At 33.5% G+C, this 20,205-nt stretch overlaps 3 protein-coding genes across 5 annotated transcripts; 1 reads left to right on the top strand and 2 right to left on the bottom strand.

The window, feature by feature from the left end:
- LOC104730418 (zinc finger CCCH domain-containing protein 49-like) lies at positions 1,821–3,334 on the bottom strand. Its single transcript, XM_010449579.2, has one exon. It carries the CDS (start codon positions 3,255–3,257, stop codon positions 2,187–2,189), a length of 1,071 nt encoding a protein of 356 aa, XP_010447881.1. The 5' UTR covers positions 3,258–3,334; the 3' UTR covers positions 1,821–2,186.
- LOC104730415 (gamma-glutamyltranspeptidase 3) lies at positions 11,812–14,459 on the top strand. Its single transcript, XM_010449576.2, has 5 exons — positions 11,812–12,095; positions 12,265–12,599; positions 12,675–13,697; positions 13,776–13,913; positions 14,040–14,459. Exons 1-5 carry the CDS (start codon positions 11,957–11,959, stop codon positions 14,322–14,324), a joined length of 1,920 nt encoding a protein of 639 aa, XP_010447878.1. The 5' UTR covers positions 11,812–11,956; the 3' UTR covers positions 14,325–14,459.
- Positions 14,494–17,930, bottom strand: LOC104730416 (ATP-dependent 6-phosphofructokinase 1). Of its 3 annotated transcripts, none has more exons than XM_019234164.1 (14): positions 17,735–17,930; positions 17,260–17,548; positions 17,017–17,063; positions 16,866–16,905; positions 16,709–16,771; positions 16,484–16,621; positions 16,241–16,399; positions 16,097–16,150; positions 15,965–16,033; positions 15,737–15,866; positions 15,378–15,646; positions 15,255–15,297; positions 15,020–15,174; positions 14,494–14,893 (listed from the first exon to the last, which is right to left on the bottom strand). In XM_019234164.1, the coding sequence occupies exons 2-14, from the start codon at positions 17,362–17,364 to the stop codon at positions 14,747–14,749; spliced, it is 1,419 nt and encodes a 472-aa protein (XP_019089709.1). In that variant the 5' UTR covers positions 17,365–17,548; positions 17,735–17,930; the 3' UTR covers positions 14,494–14,746. The 3 variants fall into 3 exon arrangements, with proteins under 3 accessions (XP_019089709.1, XP_010447880.1, XP_010447879.1); XM_010449578.2 differs by having other exon boundaries at positions 17,260–17,528; XM_010449577.2 differs by having other exon boundaries at positions 17,260–17,394.

Genomic DNA, 20,205 nt, shown 5'->3' with positions numbered 1-20,205 from the left:
CTTCTCTCTCACAAAGAAACAAAACAAGCGTACTTGTTGCTCTGTTTTATAGAAGATAGAACAGAGTATTAGAGAAACTTGTGATTTTATTAATAAACTGGAAAAACTTGAGTTTTACAATGACGAGACTATGATTTTAAATACTTAGACACAACCAGAGAAAGAATTGTGTCTTTCTAAATCAAACGTTGTAACTGCTACAAACGTCACAATGCTTCTAAGCATCGTTTAATACAAACACAACCTCTAGCTTAATAATTAAGATAATTAAACTCAATTAAATCCAACACACTTTTGGGGTATCACCACCAATGCGCTCTCCTGCACCTGCAATCTTCACAGAGAAACCCAAATAAATCTCCTCTATTGTTTTCTCTATCTTCAAACAAATTGGAAACATTAGGGACACTATTCTGGCTCGGAGAGAGCATCATGCGTTTAACAATCTTCTTTAACAATGGTTCACGAGTAAATCTCGGCATCTTGTACTTCCCTTTTTTCATTACCACTGCTACGCCAAGCTCTTATAAAAAAAAAACTGTTCTTTTTGGTAAATAATATTCATATTTTATATAAAAAAGAAGTAGACAAATGGTGTGTTTTGAAATATTCTAAAATCACTTACAAAATCTCACAGATTCTCATTTCATTTTCATTTTCCTTAAATTAAAATCTCTAACAAATCATCAAAATCTCCTAAAATCTTACTCAAATCTCTCAAAATCCTAAAATATTAAAATCTAACCAAATCCTAGAAAAAACAAGTTGAATACCCCCTCTAAGATTACACATGTACATAGTCTAGGTTATTAATTGATTTAAATAGTAATTGGAAGTAATTTTATCTAACATAAATTCGTTTATATAATTAGGTTTCTTCTTTTTGACCTTACCCTCGAGTTTGTGGGCTAATCACCCTACAAAAATCTATAAATTCGCTGATTACAGATTTGGCCGTTTCCCCATATAAACACTATCTGTATGTACATTCATATTGCATTAAATTATACATTTATGTTTCTTCAAAAATGGTAATTGTGATACCTAACATTGGACCTACATGTCGTCTTTTTTGGGTCGTTAGTAAAATAGGAAGCAAGTATTTCATTGGAAATTACTACTATCATAGTATTAAATTTAGGAAGTATATATGGCAAATTTCCATTTTGGATTTTGCCTTCAACTCTCCCAAAACTCCTAATGATTTACTAGAATTCAAATGTCAAAATACCAAGATTTTCTCAAGAAACATACTGTTGTTGACAAAGTAAAATAACAAAATTCTTAACCTGATTTACACGCTTACTCATTTTTTTTCCCAAACATGACACGGTTACTAATTTACTATTCTAACAAACAAATAAATTATAAGTTATGGCATCACATAAAAGAATGACATCCTCGTACATCTATTTCTAAACTCAATTTTCTTTCTACTCAAGCCTTCCCTGATTTTGTCAAAGATCGATCGGTTTTGTGACTCAGGTTATCACAATATTGGTGCCGGTCAAGTTAAGACTCTAGACTCTTCTTCGTGATAATGTCATTTTCTTATCCATGCTATTGCCAAATCGTATTGGATAATGTCGTAATCCAATGATACGCACAAATCCTATTAACATCATTGAACATTTTGAAATTATTTTTACTTTGGTAAGTCATATTACTTTAACTAATTAGAATTTGACCCATTCTTGCATTTAAAAACTGTATAAAAACTCCTAAAATATCGACGATAAACAAAACTTCTCAATAATAAAAAACACACATAATTATTTCTATTGGATCAAGAAAAGCTAGGGAAACACAATGAAGTACCATTAGATAAGTAATAATTTGCATTCATTCATTGATTAGTAGTAGTACCAAGTGGTTTACATTTAACATTAATATAAAACACAACAATAATAATAATATATATTAATGTTCCGTAATTAAAAAAAACCCTAGGCACATCTATACAACGATTTTTTTCAGAAAAATCAGGCCACAAAAATCCATATTTAATTATTATTATTAGCAGATAATACGAAATTAGTAAAATGAAAATAATATGAACACACTAATTAAGATCTCTTCCTCCTTTTCCTCGGGAAGATATCCCAAAAAAACCGATACTGACTTGACTTCATCACCATCAATGAGACTTCGATGTTCCGGGTTACGGGTCGGGTTTTCATCCTCCTCTACATCAGCAGGTCAGATACCCACCCGACATCAGGACCATCACCCGAACTCTGATCCGGATCCGTGTCAACCCGATCCATGCAATTCTCCTTGTGTAGTTTCTCGCGCATCTTTTCACGTAGCTCCCGACCCGACTCGACGACCCGCTCCATTACAGGCTCTTCCTCTAACCCATACTCCCAAATATCCAGATTCCCGGGTCGGGTCGGAGTAGTGGGCAGAGACTGAAACCCAGGACCCAAGATAGATCCACGGGGAGACCCGAATCCGAATAAAGGATTGTTGTGAGGAAACGACTTCACTTTATTGAACTGCAAGTTCCTAAACGAAGGGACGACGTCGTTTATAGAACAAGACCCGAGTGAACGACTCAGCGACTGAGCCATCGGAGAAGACTCCGAGTCAGCTCTTGGACTCATCGGCGGCGAGCCAGAACCAGGAGAGATCGAGAGCTGAAACGCACGAGCACGAATCGGAGACGAAACGTCAAACGAATCAACCCGATCGGGGCTACGGTTAGGCAAAAACCTAAGCTGATCCGGCGAATGAGCAAAGAAACAAACCCTCCGGCGACAACCACCGCCGTCTTTACACGGCTGAGTACGGTAACGAGCAGGATGAAGCCAACACTCGAAAACACCATGAGCGAACTCGCACGAGTCCCCTTTCTTGCAACCGCCTTTGCGAAAATCAGGACAAGCCGTGCCGGAGTAATGGTACTTCCTCGGATCTCTCCGGCGAGCTTTCTCACCGGGATGAGCGTACGGACACTCCGTCCAGTCATGGCTACGGCCACGAGCACACCTCCTGACTTTGAAATCGTACATACGGAAATGGTCGCAAGAGTAAGCATCGATAGGCGAATCCGGACCCAAAAGATCCGGGTCAGAATCCGGATCCATCTCATTAGACGGCAAGTAACGTTGCAACGCCGCCAAAGCTTCAAGCATGCTACAATCAGGACTGTTCATCGCCGGAGAGAACAAATCAGCCGACGTAAAATCTTCAGAAGCTGGCCATGGAGGTATCTCAACAGTAGGATAAGTCCGACGTGTTTCTCCGATCATCATCTTCACCGGCGAAATCAAATCACATTCGTCGTTAAAAAAAAATGAGTCTTTCTCTTTTTATTTTCTTTGTTGGCTAATTCACCGGCAAAGCTGACTTATGTAGTTGAGATATTTAACCATAGTTAATTTAACCTAACCATGGTTAACTCTATTAGGCATAGGACTAGGAGCTGCTTTTTTTTTTTCTACCGCAGTTAAAAAAAGAAAAAATCTTAACCGAGGGTTAGCGTAACTGACTGTGAGATAAGTGTTTGAAACAGCGGTTTGTGACTTATCCACGGAATAGACGTACGTGGACGTTTTCGTGATGTGGACGTTTAGTAATATGACTTTGAGAAAGTTTAAAGTAACCGAACTGTGAGCGTAAGGTTACTTTAGGTTTATTAGATACGCTGAAGTCGGTCGAAGTTTAGATACGCTGAAAGAAACGACAAAATAGATAATCCCACAGGACACACTTTAAGTTAATTAAATTAATTATACTCTTTATTCGTTGCATATTATCCGAAAATACATGTATAATCTAAATTTAAAAGATTAATTTTTTATTTTTATCTCAGAAAATCATCGTACTGATTTTGTTGTATCACTTTAGCAACAAAACAAATCTTGGAGATAATGAATTTGTTAGAAAAATGTTAGTTTTATCAGGAAATACAAAAAATATATATTTTACATGATTCTCGAAAATTCAAGTACCAAATTTGGATTGAGAGTTTAAAAAAAAAAAAAAAGAGATAGGATAAGAGATGTGTCGGATGAAGAAGACATGTTGGAACAAATTTGGAATAACGTTTAAAAGCATTAAAGGGAGCAAAACATTTATGTTTTCTTTGCTAAATTTGGAAGCAATTCCATATCCTCCAAACAAATTGAACTCTTTTCTTCTTTCATAAATAAAATTTCTTCTTTTTTTTATTCATCCTCTCTCACTTTTTCTATATAAGTTTTACAATTACTTTTGAAAATTTAGGTTTTAATCAAAAAGTTGATATTGTCAATGAGAATGGTGACATTAACATGTGGAAAGAATAAAATGATAGAAGGTTTGATTTGATTCAACTGTTTTTTTTAACAGTTAGAGAATAGTAGATTATATGTGTTCCAATATATTGATTTGTAAGTTAAACCTTTGAACCAAAAACAAAATAAAATAGCCTTATAGTATAATTTTATTATGAGTATAAACGATGATTATGAGGTCGAGATTTATAAAAATCAAATATTTCCTAGATCTAACGAAGAAGACAGGTTGCACATATCATATAAAAATACGTGTAGCTCATCCGATTCAAAGAGCAATTATTATCTATCCTTTATTTGGAAGAGATAGTGAGATTTACACAAAAGACACGATGCCTTCGTTTTCATAGTCACTGAATCTGATTAATCCATCGCCTACGTACGGGCCAAAAATATCTTCATTGTCGTAGCTCTTACGAGGCTGAATTGTATAATGAATTATGATATATAAAGAAGAAAAAGATGTACATAATTTTTTTATTGAAAGTGATTTTATATAATACATAATAGGGAACATATATATATGTACATATTCACTCATTAATGCTTCTTTAAATATATTGGTTCCTCTCAACTTGCAAATCTGTAATCCAATCGAAATGCGGACTTCAAAAAACTTAATAAGTATAGTTTATTTTCACTTTTGGTTTCTTCTCGCTTAGATATTATATTATTCGACATTTACGTTTGGCAGCCATTCCTTTTTTGTCTAATAGTAGTAGTTTAATGAGATATTTTGTCCATAGGTAAAGAAATAGAAAAATATCTCTATTTTAGTATTAGTAATCAAAATAGTTTTTTCCTTGTTAATAATCTATACTAGTAATTTGCGTAAACTATAACAGAAATCAAAACCTAAAATTTTGAATATGGTTTTGTTATAAACCACAAAAAATATATTTACCATTAAACTCCTAAATGCATTTCCTACAATGTATTATACTGCAAATTCTAAAACCAAACTTTATGCATAATTGAATAGGTTAGGAATGACTTAACTTTTTTATAGATATATATATATTATATATTGGCTATAGATATAGGTTCTTTTTGTGCATTAAATGTAGTAAGAAATTTGTGTCCATTATTTTAGCCACCGGAATAGTCTGATCAATTTAAAACTATTTCAAAGTTGTAACTACAAAGTACAAACTGATTAGCCGAACCACAGGCATCTAAGAAAGTAGGTTGGCAGTAGTTATTTACTTCGACTAGAGGAGATGGTATAATATTTTTGAAATTTTTTAAATTAGGCTAGCTTAAACTAAGTAAAATATGGAACTAATGTCACTTGAGATTAAAAAAGTTCATGCATGGGGGGAGGCAACTACATCGCAACTATGAGCAACACCTGTGGAATGGTATAATTACAATTATTTATCCTCGATTTCTGCATTGTAACATTTAATGCTTCGAATTCTCGTCTTGAATCATTTATTACAATATACTATAATTGTTACCTACTACTAAAAACAAAAAATATTGCTAACTACTCATTTAGTTATTTCTTATTGCCAAGAAATCTTTTTAACTAAGATAAAATTACTTTTATCGTATTACAAGTATCTTAATAAACAAAATCAACCGTACCGTTTGTCAACGCAAAATGTTGTTTAATTAACAGGTTTAAACATAACATGAAAAAGGAAAAAATTGGCCACTTGTTTTTTTTTTTTTTTGCCTTGTTATTTTCTTTTCTCTTCTCTGTGGATCTATTTACTGAAAGTCTTCAAAGGCTTTTTGATGATTGCTTTTTTATATTTAGATATGATTGATTACAAACAATTGACCGATCAAGTAACTTCTGTTGTATGTGACTTAAATGATAACAGGAAAGAAAAGCCGAAAGGATAGAACTTGTATCTGTATAATTTAGTTAGTATTCTAAAGGATTCATGTTTTATATGTTTAAACAAAACAAAAAAAACAAAGTTTATGCAATAAAAACAAGAGTTCGAGTTGCAACCTGTATATGTTTCTTTGGAGGTTAGATGGAAAAGAAAAGTAAACCATGTGAGCCCCAAATTCCACAATCTGTAATCTCAGCCACAAGTTTTAAGATGTCAATTTATTACTTTCACTTTCTTCTTCTTTTTTTCTTGTTGGTTCTCAAAACTTTTTTTTGTCTTGCATTTGTATAATAATAAATTTCTAATATAGAACTTCCTTTAACCATCGGGCATCTCAACCAAACAACACGATAATATTCCCAATATCTAATCTATATTACTAGTAATGGTTGTACTTTCATTGCCCCTTTTTATTGGTCTGTTATCTTTCATTATTGTCCCCTTATATGTCTATATACTGTGATCAGGACGGGTCGAACCTATAACTAGTTTAACCCTTAAAACTAAACAACCAATTTTGACAGAAGGAACTTCATCAAAATTCCCAAAACAAAACTATGATCCTTATATATACAGATTAACTTGTGTTAGGTTATTATTTCCGTCCAAAATTTTTGATGTTTTTTCCCGTCTCGCATGGTTTCTCTTATATATACAGTATAACTATCATTCGAAAGTCAAAAATGACTAGTAAAACTATTTAGATTGGGAGCATTTTTTTGCATTTCCAAACGATTATTAACAAAATTATAGCGTACGTTTTACTCGAGCATAGTAATGTTAGCTTCCGGTCCAAATCAGATATAATTAATTTGCTTCGTTCGATTAAAGCGATTGAAAACAAAATTGTAACAATTTAAAACGTCTAAATAGGACGCCAATTATATGTCATCTCGGAATGTTATTATAATGTAAAGGAGCTTGTGCATGTGATGTACGTAAAGAGTGTATACGTACACGCGTCGATATCACACATGATAACAATGCCACCTCTTAAGGAAGCATGAGGGATCATGCATGCATGCCCCATCCATCTAGACCGTTCATTACGCTTCAAATTGAATACTTTCTTATATGATTCCACCAAACATTTTATAATAACGCTTTTTATATATACCGATCCCACGATCATGACAACTACGTGATCCCCTTTATTCCCCCTTAATTACTCAACTTTGATTTATATAGTCACCACTTCTTTGGTCTTATCCATGAAATTTCAACTCATATATCTTAAAATTGCTATGTCTTTTAAAAGCAATAGTCACCCTCTCACCCCCGCTTTCTTAACGTGGATCATGGATGTATGTCTATGTGAAAATTGAACCTAGCAATTTCTTAAATCATTTAATTCACTTGTTAAATGTTTTCAATCATTTTACTCTATGTGCAATATACAACATTGTGTAGTATTTACAACAACTAAAAATTGGTATAAAATTATACACTAAACTACAAATAAACGTTCTAAAATATTACTATAAGCAGGTTTTTACACGCGTAGATCATATAGTGCCAAGCGAATCCGAATATCTTTCTACTAAAGTCTTCAATTAGCAAAATTACTTTATTTGGTTACAAAGAAGAATAAAAACTTAAATCTGTCAGATTCTCTAATACCTAATGGGGGATGAAAATATCACATGTACCTGCCTCAAGGTCACGTGACACCCGTTGGCCTAAGCGAACACGTGTCGTATCCTCGCAGCACGTGTCCTTTGACGGTAAAAAACAGTCTAGTTACCAAATTTTACTTTCCACGTCGCGACAAAAAAAAAAGAGAAAATTTGTAAAAAGAATAAATATGAAATATGTTCACGAAATTCGTACGGAAACGTATACGTGGCCGAGTCTTTATGGAGCTTTTGACCACCAAGACGTGTCCTTTCTCAGTGACATCACCACTCGTTACCATGTGGCAAGTGGCAACATCGACGTGACTCTCCAACAATGGTGCATTATGCCATTACCAGAAACAAAACCATGTAGTTCGGTTCAATCGGTTTACTTCTAATATCAAACTATGTTTTTAGACCGGTAACAAAATTTATTTGATTTGTTTCAAATTCTTTTCGTATCGTTAGATTTTTTTTGTTTAAATGATATGTTGAAACAAATATTTACTTTTGATAAGAGTGTGAAGTATTTAATTTTATTAATTTTTGTGATTGTTTTTAATAAATAAAAAATTCTTAATTTGTATAATTTTTTTAATACTACATTTCAAATTTGCTATTCAAATAATTAACTCTAAGAAGAATAGAGCACTCGATTAAAGATGGGAGCCAAATCATGTCCCTTCCATTTCACTTCAACTGAAACACCCGAGTCTGAATTGGAAATGACCCTATCATAAATCCATTATCACGTCACTCTTTATTAATGAGTGAAGATGTAAATAAATTATTCATCGATATAATTGTTTTTGCAAGAAAACTTTTCAAATCATCTTTTTTTTTTTTTTTTTTTTTTTTTTTTTTCTTTTTTTTTTCTCCCACTCTATTCTTTACGTCTTTTGATAACAACAACAACAACAACTAGTCGAAAACGAATATTTTGGAAACCTTGTAATGTTTTCGACATAAACTGGACGGTGAAGAAGCACTTTTAAAAGTTTTGTCGTTCAAAATATGATTTGACAAAGTGAATTAGTGGGTTTTGGATATGTGTACCATCATGGAAAAGAACATGAAAATAAAATAAAAATGTACTATCACATATACTAATAATAATAATAATACTAAACAAATAAATATCTGATCAGGAAAACGTAATGAATGGACGTAGACAACATAATTGGAACGGCAGATTCGCAGAGTGGGTAAAAAAACACAAGAACCTAAAAGAGTAAAAGAACTGTTAGAGATTTTGAACTTTAATATTATTATTCAACCATTAACAAGTTCATTAAGTTCTTAATTGATTCGATTCTCATGAATTTCTCATTGTTTATGGTTTTCTTGCTCTAATGACATTACCCTTTTTCTTTTTTTGCCACAAACTGTTATTACTTTTTTCGTTTGTTCTTGATCATTTACAAATTAAACTGTTATTACTTTTTTCGTTTGTTCTTGATCATTTACAATATACATCCAGCTAAAAATATCAACTTTTATTATTTATTCGTATATGATTGAGTTAGATACAGATTCTGAATTCACAACACTTCTTAACATTAGTAACAATGAGTCAAAATTACGTGATGAGTGGGAAAGTAAAGGACATGACGTGGTGGACAATTTACGCCTTAGGCCCAATTATAACCCACTTAAAAACAACGAGTAGAATCTTATGTTTTCGGTCCATTTAGAGCCTAGTAAGGTTGTGTGTGTTATACGATTATTTGATATGGTTTTGTGATTTTTCTGAATTATTTAAAAAACTCATTAATCACTTCACATCTTTTATTAGTAAAAAATAATAGTAATTATAAAATGCACGAAAAGTTGTAATACTTTTTTTTTATTTTTTTTGTAAAATACAAATATGAATTGTACTATTAACTGTTGAAGCGGTTTAACTGGTTGAATCATAATTTTTCTTTTAACAAAAAATCTTAACTGGATAGAGCCAAAAGAACTCATTTATATTTTTATAAACACGCAAAAGTGTTGGAAGAGCCAAGATTGATATAATAAGGGTAACGCTTTACACGAGACCTCAGCAGAGTGTGTGAATGGTCAAAAGTTATACTCCCTCCGTTTCATAATATAGGATGTTTAGAGGATTATTTTTGTTTCATAATATAGGATGTTTCCAACTTTCTATGCAACTTTTAGATTAATTTTATATTTTCTATTATGCAGTCTTGGGTATGATTGGTTAAACTTTTTAAAATTAATTTTTTCTTAATATGTGTGTTTCTACTAAAACATCCTATATTTTGAAACGGAGGGAGTATTTTTCTTCCTTTATCTTTTTTTTTGTGTACGTAAGCAAACTCACTATCTCGTCAGAACCCTCAAGCTTTTTGTTTGGACTTATATGTATGTATTTGTATGTATGCATGAAACTAAAAAATTGCCAAGAAAGAGATTCCACAACATAAGGTATTGAAGAGAACGCTGAGATTTAAATCATTCATTCCGGCTGTGTGTGAGTGTGATTCAAGAGTTCTTCCATCACTTTGTCTTGAATATACTCAGAGAGTCAGAGTCCTCTTTAATGAAAGGCTGCGCAGAACAAATAATTTTCAACAGTTTTTTTTGGTACTTCAAATAACAACACCTAGTTTGGTTTCAAGGTGTTATATATGTGAGGACTGGAAAGTGTACAATGCAGTTCGCATTAGTGGACTAATCTTTAGAAACAAATCTTAGGGGGTGTTATTGGATTGAGGATTTTAATAGATTTTAATTAACCCAGGACATTAGTGGATTTAAAAGTCTAATGCATTTGTGTGGACTTTATAATGCATATAAGGTGGATTTGAAAGTCATTGATAATGTATTTTTGGTGATTGTTATGGATTTTTTAAAAAGTTATTGTTAGAAAAAAATATATATATATATCCATAAACTGTGTTATACACCAAAATTATATTAAATTAATAACACCCAGACTTTTACGCATGTCATAGAAAACTTGAATTAAACTGTATTTGTTTTCAATCCAGATTTTTGGTGTAATTAAAGAACCCAGATGTCATGAACCCAGAAAAAAAAAATTAAAGAATACAAAAAAACACAGATCTGATGAATAAGTGTGATTATATACAAAGGGTTTGAGGAGGAAGAAACAGAGATTGAACCCAGAAAAAAAAAGTGTGATTATATCATAAACCAAAAAAAAAAGTTATAGATCATGAACCCAGAAAAAAAAGTTAAAGAACACAAAAAAAAATTCTCAAAAATAATACATATCTGATGAATAAGTGTGATTATATAAAAGGATTGAGAAAAAAAATCAAACAATAATATGTCAAAGGCTAGAGATCCATCTAAAGAGAGGAGAAGAAAATGAAATGATTGAGAAAAGTGTGGTATTGTGTTTGTTCATATTTTAGAAGCAAAGTACGTTGAAATCCAAAATCACACAAAATCCAGTAGATATTGAATAACACTAGATTTTAATGGATTTTTAAAAATACCCAATTGAATAACACCTGATTCTTAAATACATCAAACTCCTTTAAAAACCACAATCCAATAACACTCCCTTAGAGATTCTTTGAAATTTTTTTATTTTAGCAGGCACTGAAGAAAAAAGTCTTTTTTTTTTTAGCAGTTCTTCTTTTAAAAGTCTTTAACAAATTTTCTTGTAATACAATGACTATTTTAGAAGAAGATAACTTACAAACTTATCATTATATATTGTTTTTTTAAAAAATTTGTCAACTAAAATCTAATTTATTCCGAAAATGTAGTGAGCTGTTTGTTAATATATACTACAAAATTGGAGAAAGTCATGCATAAACAAAAACTATTATTTTTCTTTATCTATTGTTTCTATTTAAATTTAATTTTTTTTTGTTTTTGCTACTTTGGAAACAGAATAACAATATAAATAAATTTGACTTATTTTTTTTTGCGTTTCTTTCCTTTTTTATATGTATGATTGAGAATGAATCTGGACAAAATAATGATGTAACGAGTATACCACCAACAGATTTTGAGTTGTTGTCGCGTGTAATTCCAAAAAAATGTTACTATATTTTAGATTAAATTAATCAGACTTCCAATCACAAACTTAGAAACCAAAGACCACCACCAACTTATAATCCTACTCTCTCTTTCTTTTTTTCTATAATATCCACAACCAAAATAAAAATTCAATCTCTGTAACACTCTGTTTCTATCGAAAGAGAAAAGAGATAGAGATCGAAGGATGAGTCAAGAAACCATCGCCGATCCTCTTCTAGGTATCTACGACCATGATGAAACAGCTGTCGGAGAGAAGAAGAAACAGAGTAGTAGAGTTCTAAAGGTTGCTCTTTTACTGGTTCTGATTCTTGTCGGAGTTTCAGGTTTGTGTTTCTGTCCTTAAAAAATTACTTCCAATATTCGAGGAACAAAGTATATACTATGATCTGATACGACCCTACGAATTTAATGATGATAAAAGATGCTTTTTTAGTGATTTGACTTTTTCCGGTAAAAACTCTGATTGTTGCTACGTGTTTTGAACATTCATAGGTTTTAACTTTAGTGACAACATTAAGATTTTGTTGTCAAGACAAGCAATTGATGATGATCATAGTGTTAGTCATGGAACCGTTAGTGACGTGGTTGAATCGGAGAATGGCATTGTGGCTGCTGACGATGGTCGTTGCTCTGAGATTGGTGCCTCTGTTCTTAGAAGAGGTGGCCACGCGGTTGACGCAGCCGTTGCTACTACTTTATGTGTGGGTGTTATTAATCCAATGTCTAGTGGTATTGGTGGTGGAGCTTTCTTGATCGTTAGCTCGCAGGAAAATTCCAAAGCTGAGGCTTTTGATATGAGAGAAACTGCTCCTTTAGCTGCTTCTAAGGTAAAAACCTTTCACAAACACTTCTTGATTTAGTTTTATTAGTAGATAATGTGTGTAGCTTGTGAATTGATTCAGGACATGTATAAGAATGATGCGAGTGCGAAATCAGTTGGCGCTTTGTCCATGGGAGTTCCAGGAGAGATAGCTGGACTTTACGAGGCTTGGAAACGGTACGGCCGTCTCCCGTGGAAACCGCTTTTCGAGCCGGCGATTGAGTTGGCCAGAGGCGGTTTCGTGGTGCATCCATATCTCGCACGGGCTATAGCAAGCCACGCTTCCAAGATACTTAACGACCCGGGTTTGAGGAGTGTCTTCTCACGTAACGGACAAGTTTTGAAACCTGGTGAGACTTGCTATAACCCGGAACTAGCTAGGAGTCTTGAGACTATTTCTGAGCAAGGACCGGGAGCGTTCTATAACGGGACAGTAGGTGAGAAGCTTGTTAACGATGTGAAAAACGCTGGAGGGATCATAACGATGGATGATCTAAGAAGTTACAAAGTCAGAGTTACGGATGCAATGTCTGTGAATGTTATGGGTTACACGGTTCATGGAATGCCGCCTCCTTCGAGCGGTACAGTCGGTTTTGCGATGGTTATGAATATCTTGGATAGTTACTCGAACCTTTACACTGCTTCGGGAAAAGATCTTGAGCTGCATCGTTTGATAGAAGCAATGAAACATATGTTTGCAGCTCGTATGGATCTTGGAGACCCTGAGTTCGTTAACATTACAAACGCTATGAACCAAATGCTCTCCAAGACTCACGCGGGAGAAATCCGAAAGAAGATTTTTGACAACACGACATTCCCACCCGAGTACTATATGAACCGGTGGAGCCAACTAAGGGACCAAGGGACGAGTCATTTCTGCATTGTGGATGCTGATCGAAACACTGTGTCGATGACCACAACAGTGAATTACGCTTTTGGTGCCAAGGTTTTATCACCTGCCACTGGTATTGTGCTAAACAACGAGATGGATGATTTCTCGGCACCTACAGAGATCACTACCGACATGCTTCCTCCAGCTCCTACAAATTTCATTGAACCAAACAAAAGACCATTATCTTCCATGACACCTCTCATAGTCACCAAGGTTTACCATCAATATTTATCTATCTTTCGTGTTTTAGTGATTACTGTGAGATGTAACTGCAATTGCTTTTCATGGCAGGATGGTGAGTTGGTGGCAGCGCTTGGAGGAGCTGGCGGAATGAATATAATTGCAGGGGTGCTTCAAGTGTTCCTTAATTGCTTTGTGTTGAATATGAAACCTTCAGAAGCCGTAGAGAGTGCAAGAGTTTACCATAGGGTTATGCATATTTCAAAACTATTTGATTAATGTTACTAACATTCAAAAATGCAACTTAACCTTTTACCAAAAAAAAAAAACATTCAAAAATGCATATATATACTCATTGCTTTTTGGTTGTTGCAGTTGATACCGAATGTTGTTCAATATGAGAACTTCACGGCGATCAGTGGCGATTACATAGGGCTTACAGAAGATACAAAGATGTTTTTAGCAGAGAGAGGACATGAATTTGAGGAGGTTTCAGGTAAAGCTATTGTTCAACTTATTGTTCAGAGTTTCAAGGAAGACAAAGAAGAAGATATGTTTATTGAAATTGGAAGAAAATTTGGAAAGAAGTCGAAACAATTGAAGGGGTTACTCACTGCAGTTAGTGATCCTCGAAAAGATGGGAAACCAGCTGCAGCTTGATTCAATTGTAAATCAGTCATTAAGTTTGCTAGTTATGATGATTTCCTCATTTTCTATCATATAAAGTTGATTAAAGATGTATGAACTTCAAAACAAGATTTGGTGGGATATGTACAGAACCAAAGTTGCAGTTGAGATGACAGGACAAGACATAATATCATTTACCATCTTGATCATAAGAGTATAGATAGATTGATTAATGATTACAGATAGTAAATTACAATTTTGGTGAAGCGTAAAATCAATCCAAGAGTCATTACATTATTATTCTCAGAAGGAGTTATATATCTCTCTTCTCTTTGCTTGACGACTATTATAAAACATTTTGAAAAGCTTCTATTCAATAAAGAAACCTTACTTCCCCCAAACAAAGATCTCCTCTCAAGTCAAACACAAATAAATGTTTCTGCAGAAAGTATTGTTTACCATTTCATGGTGCCTGGTTCACCAACCAACTGATTCGACTCAATGTCTTCGTGCTTCATGAAACTTGGCTGATTCGTTGAAGACAAAAGCCTCGCCCACATTCTGTCAGTGATAACCACCTTGTTCTGTTTCTCAGTGATCCTCTGCATGATATGCAAACCAATGTTATAACATCGGTAAATGTAAGAGATACTGAGGTTGATTCACAATGGGTATTTCAGCATACAACAGGCTTAAAAATAAAAAAATTTTGATTCTTTGAGACTCACATAGAAAGGAATGTAAGTATGTCTGCCATTGACAAGGCCAACGGTGAAGCCATTGTAACCAGCCATCACTCCATGAACCGCACTTTGAGCTAATAGCGTGCAGCAAACATTGTCTGATGCATTGCTCGGAACAGCCCTTATCATGTAGGTTGGATCTGAAAGGAAAACATAACTTTTATCTCTCATTTTTCCGAAGACACGCACAAAAGAAAAAACTCATAAGGTATCTATATACCTATGTATTTGAGGTTAAGAGTCATCTTCTTGGCAAAATGATCCTGCATAAGAAGAGATATAAGTAAGCAAATCAATGTCTTGGTCTTTTCTCAAGTTTGTACGAGAAAATCAATATGTTAACCTTGATCCGTTGAGAGATCCATAAGCCAACGTCTTGTAAAAGTTTGTTTCCGGAGGCATCTTTGAGAGTTTTTGACTCTTCTATGCTTTCAGCCAACAAATCTTGTCCCGCACCTTCTGCAATTACAATCACCATATGACCACTCTCCTTTAGCCGTTTAGCAATAAATTCAAAAAGCCCGCCAGGGCCTTCAAGAAAAAATGGAGACTCCGGGATCAAGCAACAGTCAACATCTCGGCTTGCTAGAGTTGCATACATTGCAATGAATCCTGCATAAACCCTTACAAAATATGTAAACATCTCTTCGCTGCTCAACTTAACTTAAGTGAAAACTACCCTAGTAAAGGGAAACTGCTTACCGCTGTACCGTCCCATTAACTTCACAAGACCAATACCGTTCTCAAAGCTTGTAGCTTCGACATGAGCAGCATTGATAGCACGTTGAGCCTCTTCTACAGCTGTGTCAAACCCGAATGATCTATCGATAATCTGTATATAGAAAGAGTAAACAGTCATTATATTATACAACCATAATAAACTAGGATACAAGATTCAAAATTTCAAACCATAGGGGAAAAAAGTTTTACAGGAATATCATTGTCAATTGTTTTTGGGATTCCTGCAACCGCAACTTTAAGCTTGCGTCTTCTAATTTCCTGCAGAGAGAGTCATCAGATATATATCAACCAAATGAACTGATCAGCAGAAGTGTTGCTTACCTCGAATATAGCAGCTGCTCCTTTCTGTGATCCATCACCACCGATTATATAAACCTGGTAAAATTTCAAAACAGACAAGCGTTTTGCATCATTTTCAATGTAATTCTTATGCAGATTGATTGTTGAATTAAGTAAAGCACAAACCTGGTTAATCCCACGATCTTGAATACTATCTACAATCTTGGTGGTGTCGTGACCACCTCTTGAAGTCCCAAGGATGGTTCCTCCGCTTCTATGGATATCATTCACTGTATTTGTATCCAAATGGATTGTGTTTCTCGCGTAAAATCCCCTGTAACCTCCCTGAAAGCGACAACTGATCTCAATCAAGACTTATATATCGAGTAAGAGCAATGCTGTAATAACAACTAAACCGATGGGACTTACATCAATTCCAAGGATTCTCTTGACACCATACATGTAAGATAAACCACAAACTATCTCTCTGATCACAGTATTAAGCCCTGGACACAGACCACCACAAGTAACAATGCAAGCAAGAACATCGTCTGAATTAAAGTAAACCTGCGTAAGCAAAAACATTCCATCAACGCTCTCCTACTTTAACTTAAGCATACACTCTTCAGGTATAACAATAGACAGAAATAATACCCTTTGACGTGGTCCAGCACGGCGGAAATGTGTTCCTCTAGGACTATCAGGATGAACAACTATCTACAAAAGGGCGGCACCCGAATCTTCATTAACAAGATATACAATACAATATAATCGAATACTAATGGCTAAAGGAGAGAGTGTTTTTACTTACTTTTTGAGGAACAGTGTCATCATCATCAACAAAATACTGCCTGAAAACACATTGGATTTGAATCAATCAACAAGCTGATGATTCAATCACAACAAGTAAAAAGAAAGGTCAAGTTCCCTAAGGTAGAAAAGCAAACAAAACGGTAACTTACTTAACAACTGAGTAAGCAGCGTTGTCTTGTAACGGATTTGGATATGTCTGAAGTATTCATCACATAAACACAAAATAACAAAATCAGAGAAGAAATCATTCATTGGCTAACAAAAGAAACGTTAAAGCTATTTAAAAAAGGTAACTTTAAAAGCATAATCATGTAAAAAAGTTTCAGACTTTATTATTTTTCCCGCTTCCACATTATCAAAAAACTAAAAAGGCAGAGGAGAAACAAACGTACAGGGCAATCAGGGAAGTCATCGGTGAAATGAGGAACGTCTTCAAGAATAGAACCAGCGGAACCAGTAACGATCTTCCGGTCAGAGTTTGAGACAGAAGATGACATAACCAACCTTGTCGTCGGAGACTCAATTCTCTGATGATTATTCGAAAGGGAAGCAATCAGACGAAGACCCGAATCAAAGCTCAATGAACGATATTTCCTACTGATTCTAGGGATTAACTGATGATGATGATGATGATCGGTTTCAGAAGCCGTACTCCTCCTACCTAAAGAAGATGATCGGAATCTAAAATAATCCATACAATGATGAAAGATCCGAGATAATGTTATTATTATCATCACCCATTTCTTTTTTTTTTTCTATAGAAGAAAACCCAAAAATGGAACTCAGTGTTTGACTTCAAGTTTTTTTATTTTTTTTCACAAAAATAAAAATGCGAACTTTAGAAAGGAAATAAGAAAAAGTATTCACCTTTGAAGAAATTGAAACAAGAACTGAGGAGGAGGAGGAGGAGGAAGCAGATCAGGGCATCACGGGGTTTGTGGTGAATGTTTTGGATTGGATGAAGAAGAAGATAGTGTGTGAACGAACAAGTGGCTATGTGTTTGTGGTTTTTTTGTGCTTTAAAAGAAGAGAAGAGAAGAGAAGATTCAAGACAAAAGGATCATTTAAGAAGAGAGAAGGTTTCTTCTCTACTATTACTATTACTTTGGGGGAGTGAAATTGACCAATTCAATAATTGAAGGGTTTTATTTAATTTTTGTTGAAAGATTTGGAGTAATTATTAATAAAGAGACTGATTTTGATTTTGATTTTGATATATTTTTTTTTATTGGAGTCGGTGTTTTGTGGCTGTTGGGTTAGGTTTCTTCTTTTATAGAAAATTTTTAAGGTAAGGCATGTACAATGCTAGGCCTACCCCGGCATGTTTCTCATTTGACATAAACAGTGTAGTGTAACAATCATATTTTGTCAAGTTTCATTTCGTTTTAGAGAGTGTAGTTTTTTTTTAAGTTTAGTTTAATTTATGTATAAAAAATGTTTAATTTTATACAAAATAAGATGTTGAATTTTGTGGCTGTAGCCTGTTTGGGTTAGTTTAATTCTTTATGCAAGAATTTGGTGGATGAGACAAATTCATTTTCGAATACATTTGTTGGGCTTGATTTCCCTAGTTAATACATTATTTTTATAAATTATGTAAGATACTGTTGAGTATATGGGTTAAGGAAAAGAACAATTAAGTCCGGCCCACGTAAGACAGAACTTCACATCTTATTTTCAATTGGCCACATAAATTTAGTAAGCTCGATAGCCCATTTTTTCTGAACTAATTGAACAACCATAATTTGCCAATATATATCCTATGATCTTCCATGTGTATTACATACTGTAAGACACTTATTAACACTTAGAATAGAAATTTATTTCAAGTTATTTCTGGAAGAGTATCTTCAATCATCATGCAAATGTTTTATGTTTTTGGTTTCAAATTGGTTGCATTTGTAACCTTTTTTACAACCAGCTAAGATAAATAAACCTAATATTGTTTTGTGTCTTACCAAAAATGTCAATATTGAAGATGATTCAGAATTTTGTCATAGGAAATGGGATAAAAATTAAGCTCACATTCTATATGTTCTAAAGATTTCTAAAAATTATATATGGCAAAAGATATAATAATAGCCAGACAAAGAGGCAATCATAAGCATCTATATGTTTTATTCAAAACATGTCTTTGGCCCCTCCATGATTTCATTCTTTGACTCTCTTAATTTTTTGAATTTTCTTTTAAATAATAAATAATGTAATTATGATGTGTGTATATATATAGAGCATATACACAAGAGATTATAAATATATATGTATGTAGCCATGTAGGAATTTTGTTTGCCTCTTTTTGGTTTGGTGGTTTTCTACCGTTGGGATTGAGGTAGGAACTTCTTATGACATTAAAAACGCTAACATCCAAATTCGTTCAACCAATAATATCAATATTTTCTCACCCCGGGTACGATCAAGAATATAAGGATTTACTTTTGAATAGTTACGTGACTTACGTTTAAGTTCTAACGGCTCTTAAATTTAATTAGGAAAATAAGAATAGTATCAAGAGATATGTACTGATTTTTTTCAAATCGCAAAAGTTACTATGAATAGTTTAATTCTCAAGTTACGTTACATGAAATCATATATGTTTGGCAGTTTATTTTGAGATTTTAGAGCCATGAATAATAATATAAAATGGTTGATGAAGAGAGTTCCAACTTCCAAGATCTAAAACAGTCCAATCCAGTCGAAAGATCTCAAATTCAAGAATGGACCCATAGTTTGTGGGGGCTACGTTAATCTTAATTCATACATCATATATTAAGAGCCGTATAAGCTCACTACACCTGACACTTCTAGATTAAACCGATTCTAATCAAAATTTTAAATTGCAGTCTAATCAAGAAAGCAAAGAGTGCTAGGTTTATAAGTCATAATTTTTTTATGTTTATATAAAAAAAAAAAAATCAATTTGTCGAATAGAAAATTTAATAAAACAAAAATATTTTCTTACGATTAAAATTATGTATTTTTCTTACATTTAACCTAGACGTTTAAGTGTTACAATACAATTTTCTTCGATTTCTTTTGTTAGTTCTAACCACCTAATTTTTTATTTCTCAAAAAAGTTGATGAAAACCACACTAATATGATTATACGGTAGAAGTTTATAATCATTATACGGTATTAGAAGTTTATAATCATTATTATGAATAGAATGCGTACAATATGTTTGAGCAAATACAACAAATTTAATTTATGGGCGTAATATTTTCAGGATTATTAGTTCATTAAACCTTTTTACGGGAAAAAGGAAACGATTGTCTGATTTGAAACATATGTAAAAAGTACTATATAGTTGCCATGATTTTCATAATTCATGCTGATGTAAA

Source organism: Camelina sativa, chromosome 12 (assembly GCF_000633955.1).
Source record: "Camelina sativa cultivar DH55 chromosome 12, Cs, whole genome shotgun sequence".
NCBI classification, from domain to species: Eukaryota; Viridiplantae; Streptophyta; class Magnoliopsida; order Brassicales; family Brassicaceae; genus Camelina; species Camelina sativa.
Note: the sequence above shows the minus strand (reverse complement) of the source record. Positions and strands in the feature narration are given on the sequence as shown.

Coding starts and splice junctions, on each gene's coding strand:
- LOC104730418 (XM_010449579.2), bottom strand. CDS start 3,257: ATGATGATCGGAGAAACACGTCGGACTTATCCTACTGTTGAGATACCT.
- LOC104730415 (XM_010449576.2), top strand. CDS start 11,957: ATGAGTCAAGAAACCATCGCCGATCCTCTTCTAGGTATCTACGACCAT. Junction 12,600..12,674: donor CTCCTTTAGCTGCTTCTAAG/GTAAAAACCTTT, acceptor GAATTGATTCAG/GACATGTATAAGAATGATGC. Junction 13,914..14,039: donor GTGCAAGAGTTTACCATAGG/GTTATGCATATT, acceptor TGGTTGTTGCAG/TTGATACCGAATGTTGTTCA.
- LOC104730416 (XM_019234164.1), bottom strand. CDS start 17,364: ATGTCATCTTCTGTCTCAAACTCTGACCGGAAGATCGTTACTGGTTCC. Junction 16,906..17,016: donor GCTGCTTACTCAGTTGTTAA/GTAAGTTACCGT, acceptor ATGTGTTTTCAG/GCAGTATTTTGTTGATGATG. Junction 14,894..15,019: donor ATACTTACATTCCTTTCTAT/GTGAGTCTCAAA, acceptor CATATCATGCAG/AGGATCACTGAGAAACAGAA.